Source organism: Pezoporus flaviventris, unplaced genomic scaffold (genome assembly GCF_033815535.1).
Source record: "Pezoporus flaviventris isolate CSIRO_AGI_PZ_B2104156 unplaced genomic scaffold, CSIRO_AGI_Pfla_v1 ptg000007l, whole genome shotgun sequence".
In the NCBI taxonomy this organism is placed as follows: domain Eukaryota; kingdom Metazoa; phylum Chordata; class Aves; order Psittaciformes; family Psittacidae; genus Pezoporus; species Pezoporus flaviventris.
In genome coordinates, this window is record NW_026892555.1 from 856,839 (window position 1) to 866,327 (window position 9,489).

The following is a 9,489-nucleotide window of genomic DNA, read 5'->3' on the forward strand; positions in this document are numbered from 1 at the left end:
CTGCCCCTGTGAATGTCTTCTGAGCATCAGATGTTCAGGCATGAAAAGATCAGTCTGAAGCTAGCTTGACTTGATAGAGATCCCTCTTCTGTAGCTTCTTATAGCTTTATAGTTATTCTTTTATAGCTTCTCATGCAACAGCGCTCTGCAGCCACCATTAATAACATGAAACAAGAACTTTCCAAGATGTTTATTATTTATTCTTTTTTATTCAGTTATTTATAACAGCAGGGCTGGGGTTTGCAAGCAATGTGGTCAGGTTTGTGCAGATACACAGAGATGGAGGTGAGGAGGAGGAGGATACAATCCTGATCAGCACAGCCTCAGATCAGATTGTGTCTCTTACTGTTCCATCCAGGCAGATATTTCTAAAGGCTTATAGGGAAAGGTCTGGAAAGAACAATGAATCTGCACCTCCAATGGTGTTGTTTTGGTATCCTGTCTAAACTCTGGTCTTGACAAGGTCTGGGACAGTGTTGGGAAGGCATAAAGGAAATGAAATGTCCTGTGTTGGTTTCTGGTCCTGGGTTCAGTTAGTGCCCATGTGTATAACTGAGCTCTCTCCCTCTAAAATAAGATGGCTGAATCCAAAACACACATTGGAAAGCAGATCTGGCGTTGTCAGGGGTGGTCCTAGTTGGTCAGGCCAAACCCATGCTAACAGCTAAATAGTGTGGACAGCCATGGGGCAGCCCTTGAAAGTCCATGGGCTCTCCATGTATTACTTGTATAGACTTAGCTGCCTCCGTTACAGCTATGTTGCAGTGTGGTTCCACCCCCAAGGGCAGCTGGGAGGGTGATGACCTCCTCTGGAGCTTGGTATACCTGGACACCACTGCTGGATATCCCTATTAATGGCCCCACGTACAGGTATGATCCTGTGTGTAACAACCAAGACTAAGCTGGGATTTGGGCAATAGAGGAGTCCCAGAGATGCCATAAAACCAAGTAATACTGGTAATTAGATTCAGGATGCCCCTGGGGCATCATATCCCTGCCTTGCTTGAAAGAGAGGAAGCCAAGGGGCAGGTTCTCATCAGGATTTCAACACCTCGGTGTAACCTAGCCCCAGGCTGCCTGCGCTGTGCTCTTGCACCTGAGTATTCCTGTTCCACAGCAGGACTTCCATGATGAGTTCCTGGCCACTGCATGGGAAGTTGGGCAGGAGAAACCACAGGGTTTAAGACCGTGTTACTTTGCAGTATTCCCATGGGTAGGGTTAGATCCAAGCTCCCCTTTTCATGGGGAGTTAAGCACTGGGACATCTGTGAAGGTCTGAGATGGGGACAGATCTGAGTCAGGGGGAGGATGGTGTCAACCCAACTTGTCCTGCTTTTGGGGAGGTCACAACCATACAAAGAATGGGCTTTGCTAGACCAAGCACAAGTAAATGCCCAAGGGAGGAGGAGAAAGATGGAGAGAAAGAGCCAGAAGGAAATCACTATTCAGCCACTGTCATTGGACTCAAGGATGGGAAGAGCTGGATCTTGCCTTTGCCAGGGGTTGCTCATCACACAGATCTGCCTCTTCTCCTCCCAGGGCAATGCAGGCTTCAGACTGTTGTCTTCCCTGCCAAAAACAAGTTCTATCGTGTTAACCTGGCATCTTCCTGCTCTCCAACCCCATCCAAAATGAAGGATGTGGAACAAGACCGGATTTCATTCTGCAATTGCTTCAATAGGTTTTACTTAAGGCTGGAAAAGCCCTGGTGGTGCAATCATGCATGGTACTGAGGACCAGTTCTGTCCTGCAGACCCTGGTGTACTAGGAGGTGGGTGGGAAATGGGAATACATACAGATTGGGGTGATAGTGGGATAAATGGCAATATTTGGGAACCTTCTGAGATGCCACCTAAGAAGTGATGAGGCAGACATCATGCTCTGACCACAGGAAGCTGAACAGTTTAAAACATCAGGGCATATAAAAGGAAAAGACCCCATGAGACCCAGTTGTAGTGCTTGTCCCTCTTTGCTGCTGTGGTTCCATATGTGGTCACTTGCCCTGTAAGAAGAGCTCAGTATGAGGCTCTCAGAAGATGAGCAGAGCCTTGGCTTACTCCTGTTCTTTGACTTCTGATCTCTGTTCTACATCCAGGAAGACTCAATGGCCATAACACTGCAGAGGGCAACCAAATAGAGCTGTGTTTACTCTCCAGCTCCAACACAGTTGTGCAGTACACTATGTATGTATGTATATGCAGTATGGATGGCACAGCCAAGAGTAAAATCAGGGACCAAGCTGTCATCCTGAAGGATGTGATTCATGTTCCTGCAAGGCTCTATCTCCAAGGCTGAAGCTAACCTAGGGAAATAAACAGTTCCTGGGAACATTCCTGGTCTGGAATGCTGTCATCCACGTTTCACTAATCATTGTTAGCCTGTTACCTGGCAAGGCTTTAACATGGAGCAACCACCATTGCCCCATGCAATGTCTGGAAGAAAAACGGAGGAGATAGCACAATGGAAGGACTCACAACAGGCACTGTTGATGTCCACCTCGTGGCCTCCATGCTGGACATGGTCCTGGACACAATGCTGGACACATTTAGTATACTGATATGGATGTAGCTTCATTTCTACTCTGTAATGCTGGATACTTGACTCCTTTACTGCCGTTTTCCACCTTGCCCTACCCAAGCACTGCTTTCCATGCTGCAGTCATGTTGCTTCCATGTGTTGGCCATCCAGGGTGACCCCACCATCCTCAGTCTCCCATCTATGCCTCTGAGGAAATGCCAGCCATGGCAGTCCTACACCTCACACATCTGCATCAGCCATACCTGAGGCCAGGATGGTAACTTCCCAACTATCTGCCTCAATGGGCCACCGGCAACCCTCTAAATGCCAAGCAGCCCATTGTGCACCCTTATCCATCATCACACTTGTCCATCAAACCACTCCTGCCAGTGGGGGACCACATCCTGTGGCCTTGCAGGTCATCTTCCTGCTGTCAGTGAGGAGGTTTGGATCCCTGGACCAGGTGACTTCTCTTCAGCTCCGTGTCAGAGAGATGTTCACACCATCAGTCCTTGGAAGTGAGGGGTGAAGTGAGTCAGGCACATTTCTTTGTTTAAATAATAAGGAATGAAGTAAAAAATGCACCTTGATAATCATACTGAAGAGTAACACAATTGTTTTCCCCTTCTTTTTACAAGGGCAGGTAGGGACAGGCCAAGGGGAATGGCTTTAGCCTGCCAGAGGGGAGACTGAGATGAGCTCTTAGGCACAAGTTCTTCCCTGTGAAGGTGCTGACGTGCTGGCAGAGGGTGCCCAGAGAAGCTGTGGCTGCCCCATCCCTGGCAGTGTTCAAGGGCAGGTTGGACACAGGGGCTTGGAGCACCCTGCTCTAGTGGAAGGTGTCCCTGCCCATGGCAGGGAGCTGGAGCTGGATGAGCTTTAAGGTCCCTTCCAACCCAAACCATTCCATAATTCTATGATTCTTCCTCCAAAAGCAGTCAAATCTGGTTAAAGCCAAACTGCTTTATCAGCACAATCTTTGCCAGGCTGCTCCTGGACACTGAGCCTTGGCTTCCCAGGCTGATTCCCAAAGTGTCACCCCTCCAGGAGGACACCACGCAGTGAATCACACTGGGCAATCCTTATTCTCTGGAATAGATCTATCTTCATCCCCTGCCTTGTGACTTCTGGGAGCACTGACACACCTTCTCCAGCATCCCCAGTGGCATGCAGTCCCTGGCTCTGGCAGGATTTCATCTCTTGGGCAAGAGATGTGGCTTATCCTCTCCACACCCTGAAGTTGTATGTCTGTTGGAGAGGAATGGTGAGTGCTCGTGGGGTTATCAGGGCTGACTTCACTGTCCGGTTGATCCTGCTTTATGTCACCTGTATTGGGAGACCTATTCTGGTGTCGGGAACCTCAAAAATAGCTGCAAATCAGCCAAAAAAGCTCACTTAAATAATCTCCCCCCTCTTCTTTTTGTCTTGAAAAGCAAGATGCTTTGGGTTTCGGTGTCCCTTTGAACTTCCTCTCTCTGTGTATGCCATCATTGTGATGTGTAATAATCAGTCCCATCACATGCTTTAGATGTCTTTTAGGAGCATGAACCCTGCTTCAGGGTTGCTTACTCATCTGACCAATCTCCTGCCTAAAAACTAATGTTGTCCCCGAGTCATTTTAGCCCTTCCCTCATCCATTTAATCTCTTTCTTCCACATGTTTTCCCAGCCTCTGCCTCTTCTTCTGCTTCTCCATCTTCTAAACCCCAACCAGTGTAGCTATAGTTGGGTCTCTCTTCTCTTCCAGCAGACCAAGTCGTACGGGGTGGAGAAGGAAGGGGCAAGCAGAGAGTTGATTGCCCAAGCTGATCCTACTTCATCCTCTCCACTCCTCGGTGGCTTGTTGAGTGGTGAGTCATGGAGATGTCTGCTGATATCCAGCACCAAACCTCCTCCTAGCTCTTTCCTTGGAAGCAGAAGCAGGACAGGCACTTAAACGGGGGCCCCAGAAGGGCTGAAATTGCCAGCTCCAGCTCCACCTAAACTATAAGCATGCAGAGAAATCACACAGGCTTAGAACATTATATCTGATTGGACTTGGAATCAGATGCTCCGTGCAGAAAGTCATTTCTATCCTTTCCTCAGATAGAGCAAAGAAAAGCTGTTGCATAGCTAGAAACCAACCTCCAGTGTCCCAGCCTCTGCATTTGAACACTAAAGCCATTGCCCTCATGCAGCAGCACCTCTGAAAACCAGGACAGGGAGCATTTAGGACTTTGTAGGTAACCAGCAGCTTTTATAGGCTATCAGGAATTTCTAAGGCATTTCCTGTTTATCTTGCCAGCCACGAATATACAACGAGATCTAACCTGACTGTAGATACTGGGACTTCTCCAGGTCTAACCCTGGCAGTAATCCACATAGATGAAGCCATTCATTTACTCGGTACCATTTTGCTTTGCATAGCTGCCTTCACTGAACTACCTGGCCACAGATGCGATGATCAGATTGGAGCTGAACAGTACAAAAACCCCACTCAGACATCAGGAGCACTGCTAGCCTGACCATAGGTAAATTAAAGTATTAAAAGCAATAAATGGAATGAATCGCTTTAGTGCTTTCACTCCTCTTTGGACCCATCAGAGCAGCCTGAAGGCAATACCATGGTGAGAAAACAACCCGCGTGCATTCCTCGCCTCTCAATAATGCGGGATCCCTGCCCACTGTTTCCAAATCATTGTCTTCATCATCACTCCATCCAAAGGCAGGGAAGATAAATATCCTGTCCTCAGGTGAGGGTGCTTTTCCCGAGCTCTGGACACTACTCAGAGAAGATGAAGGCCTCTCTCCTTGCTGTGCTGGCTTTGATCCTATGTGCAGGTCAAGGTGAGGTATCATGGTTTGCTATTAGATAAAGAATAATTGTGTGTTTTAGAGTCAGGGAGGCTTTGTAGACACGGAATGAAGCATGGGAGAGGGCGTCTTAGCTCTTGCAATGGTGCAGATGAAGGACACGGTGCTCCATTTTGGGGTTTCTAATCTGTGTTCTCAGCCTGGATGTGTAAAAGGTTTATTTTATGCAGGGAAATTTCCCTATGGACACATGTATTACTGGGTTTTGTGAAAACAAGGAATCAAAAAGGAGGAAGTTGCTTCCCAGTGCTTTTGTCTGTTGAGGTGATGCAAGACTGTGGCTGTTTCTAAATCTTGATGCAGAAGTGCTTCAGCCCATGAAAGCACAAGGCATCAGCAACTCTATGCATCTGCTTCCTACCACAGTCCATTTCTAGCAGCAGCCATAGGACAGGGCCAGACCTATAGCATCTGCCCTTTGCACAGCTCACTACTGATCATCCCTGATTTCTGCCCAACTCAAAGTCCCGACTTCCTGATTTCAGAGATTTTGGGTCAAAGTTGGAGAATTTGGGATAATTTGGGTTGTGGACTGAGTGGGTTAAGCAGCCTTATGATGGGAGATTGGGTGAAGATGTATATTTGCGTCTTATTTGCATTATAGATTATGTCTTTTATTTCACAGAGAGAATGCAAATGAAATCAGAGCCTTCTAAATGTATGTTCTTGTAGTCTCTGTAGGAAAGGCAGTTCATAACTGAATGTTATCCTCATTTTGGAAAGAGAAACAGGGTTTGCCAGCACTTAGAGATCTGCCACATTGTCTGGTGCAGGAAAATGAATTCTTGGAATAGTCATTTCTGCCTCATTGTGGCCTAAGAAAACCTTGCTGCTCTTTGGCTTGGCTCACTTACCAGAGTAGCAATTCCCAAGTGTTAACAAGACCCAGGGGACAGAGGGGTTGTCTTCAGTGCCAAAATGAGGATTGCCCTAATTTGCATTAGGTAACCTAGCAGTAGAAATGAAGGGTTAGACTCCTTGTGTCTTAGGGCTGAATTCACACCCTAAAAGCCCTTCTCCTCACCTTTGTGGTCTTTTAACCCAGGTACTGAATATATGTTTGAGGGCATTGGAGTCCCCCTCAAAGATGTGGGCATGGGAGACTGACTTCCTTAGGCTGTAGAGGTCCCAATTAACCCTATTCAACTGCCAATTCTTACTTCTCAAGTAGGCAGTAGTCTAATAGTCTCTAACAGCTAGAAAGGGGACATCTACCCTCGTGACATCTTTATAGACTCCTACAAAAGACCCTGCTCTTCCCCACTTCCTGCATCACAACAAACCAGGTGCCCTTGGCCCATTGTGTTGGAGGAAGTGATCCTGCCCCTCTGCTCTGGTGAGACCCCACTTGCAGCACTGTGTGCAGTTCTGGTGTCCTCAACATCAGAAGGACGTGGAGCTGTTGGAACATGTCCAGAGGAGGCCATGAGGATGCTCAGGGGCTGGAGCACCTCCTGTATGGAGCCAGGCTGAGAACATTGGGGCTGTGCAGCCTGGAGAAGAGAAGCTGCGTGGAGACCTCAGAGCAGCTTCCAGTGTCTGAAGGGGGCTGTAAGGATGCTGGAGAGGGACTCTTCATCAGGGACTGTAGCGATAGGACAAGGGGTGATGGGTTCAAAGTGAAACAGGGGAAGTTTAGGTTGGAGATAAGGAAGAAATTCTTTACTCTGAGGGTGGTGAGGCACTGGAATGGGCTGCTCAGGGAGGTTGTGAATGCTCCATCCCTGGCAGTGTTCAAGGCCAGGTTGGACAGAGCCTTGGGTGCCATGGTCTAGTGTGAGGTGTCCCTGCCCATGGCAGGGGGTTGGAACTGGATGATCTTAAGGTCCTTTCCAACCCGAACCATTCCATGATTCTATGATTCTATGATTGTGTTGGTAAGCTCTCTACATGATTGTGCTATTGAGTGCAGGCCAGGAAGGACAGACTTGCATCATCAATGCCTGTCTGCACAGATATGTGTGCTTGAATGCATGTGTTGGGTGTAAAATTCAAGTGTGTGGATGAGGGAGTGGGTTTGGTCTGGGCTCTTGCAGTCCCATCACCTTCAGCAAACCTGCACCTCATGCATTTGAGAGTTGACAGAAAGAAGGAGGCAATTTTTGCTGCCGGGACTGGTTGCATTTTGTCTCCATCTTTCGTACCTTGTGTCTCCTCCTGCAGCAACTGGCCTGTATTGCTACACCTGCGAGTGGGAGCAAAGCAACTGGAGCTGTCTGAAGGCCAATAAGTGCTCAGACAAGGATGAGTACTGTGTGACCAATGTTGCCTCTGTAGGAGTTGGTATGTGCTGGGCATGTATCCTCTGATGGGGTCTCAGGAATGGGATGTGGGGCGTTGACTGGGTTTGTGATGATTGCCTTTTGTTGATGGATGGGGTGAGGAGTCATGGGGAAGCACATGCAGGAGGTGGAACGTTTGCTAGCCCAGGCTTACAGTGATGAAGTTTGGACTGTTTGAAGTCCTTCTCCCAATCACAGCTTCTCTTTAGCTTTGATTTCATGATGGCATGGAAAGGCAGAGGACATTGAGAGAAGAGGAAGGGCTAAGAGAGGATCCTCCAGAGGAAGAATGAATGAATTTGAATCTTGATTAGACAAGGAGATGAAAAGAAGCAGGGAGCCAGGATAAGAAGATCTATCTAGAGAGATGTAAAGGGGAATTAAATTAGTTCCTTCAAGCAGAGGGGCCTTGAGATGTGCTTTCAGTCCAGGCATGGACATTGTCTCATGGGTACCATCATAACACTAAAAAAGCCTTGACATGAGGGTCCATGCTGTGAGGTGAAAGATGCCCAACAGAGATACTGAACGGAGCAGGGATATTTAGTGGTGAATGTCCCATCCCTGGCAGTGTTCAAGGCCAGGGCTTGGAGTAACCTGATCTAGTAGAAGGTGTCCCTGCCCATGGCAGGGGGTTGGAACTGGATGATCATAAGGTCCTTTCCAACCCAAACCATTCTATGATTCTATGCCTTGTGTAGCTGGGCACCAGCAATTACTGGGCTGCAGTGGGATTGGGGTGGGTCTCACTGGCCATGCTGGTCCTTGGGGCTGTGGGAGGACAGTGGGACTCATCTCCCCATCTCCCTCTTGTACAAGATTGAGGAGCACTCAACAAACTCTCGTTGCTAAGACTGCTCTCTCCTTTCTTTGGACAAGGCTTTTTGTCCCTATGGAAGAGGATCACCAAGAAGTGCTCCGAGACCTGCCCACGCCACAACTTCCAGCTGGGCCTGGCTACCTACACCTCCTATTGCTGCCAGTCCTTCTTGTGCAACCTGAGTGCGTGCCCAGGACCCAGGCTAGCTAAGGACTGAGGTGGTTTGGTGTCCCATGCGGGTGTCCTTCTTCACCTGCTCAGTGATGGTGGAACGAAGTGGCTCCTGAAGGCTTGAAGAGCATGGTCAGATCCCCCCAGGAGGGTATGGACATCAAACACACTGCAGAATAGATAAAGTATTATGGTCACCACGTCTTCCCTGTGCTGCTTCCCAACCTGTAGCTTCTCACTTGCTTCTCATGCTTGAGCTCTGTCGCCCTGGCAGCTTGATGGAGAAGTGATCATGCTATGTCCTGCAGGCTGGGGGAGAGAGATTCTGCTTCTGCTTGTCCTGCAGATCCCTGTAGGGGTTTCTCCTGCAATCTTCCTTATCTTGGGTGCATTTGGGAGTCACACAGAGAGGTGGGCAAAAATAACAACCCTGCTGCACCAGCTCAGAAGGGAAACTGCAAACTCACAGGGTTGCTGCTGGGGAAGGGGAAAAGGCTGTCCTGTATATAGAAACTTGAGCTTTTACATATCTAGATCTCTGTATCTATATCTATATCATCTATCTATCTATATCTGTATCTACATCTACATCTACATCTCATTTATATCTATATCATCTATATCTGTATCTATATCTGTCTATATATCTCACCTATAATGGGTGCTAACCACAAATCTCTTCCCTTGCACCCCTTACCCCCTCCATCCCTCCCTTTTCCCAGCCCCAACTAGGGACAGCGACATCCCCCTCTGCCCCACTAAGAGTCAGCCACATCAGCCATGTACCTCTTCCTCTTGGTGCTCATCTGCACATCTGTGCACATCTGCACACATCTGCAGTCTTTCT

General features: G+C 48.2%; 1 protein-coding gene across 1 annotated transcript; it reads left to right on the forward strand.

Annotated features, from left to right (window-relative positions):
* Nucleotides 1–4,868: 4,868 nt before the first annotated feature.
* Nucleotides 4,869–9,142, forward strand: LOC133266449 (lymphocyte antigen 6E-like). The gene is made up of 3 exons (XM_061447596.1): nt 4,869–5,342; nt 7,533–7,652; nt 8,531–9,142. Exons 1-3 carry the CDS (start codon nt 5,291–5,293, stop codon nt 8,686–8,688), a joined length of 330 nt encoding a protein of 109 aa, XP_061303580.1. The 5' UTR covers nt 4,869–5,290; the 3' UTR covers nt 8,689–9,142.
* The last annotated feature ends 347 nt before the right edge of the window (nt 9,143–9,489 follow it).

Coding starts and splice junctions, on each gene's coding strand:
- LOC133266449 (XM_061447596.1), top strand. CDS start 5,291: ATGAAGGCCTCTCTCCTTGCTGTGCTGGCTTTGATCCTATGTGCAGGT. Junction 5,343..7,532: donor GATCCTATGTGCAGGTCAAG/GTGAGGTATCAT, acceptor CTCCTCCTGCAG/CAACTGGCCTGTATTGCTAC. Junction 7,653..8,530: donor TGTTGCCTCTGTAGGAGTTG/GTATGTGCTGGG, acceptor TCTTTGGACAAG/GCTTTTTGTCCCTATGGAAG.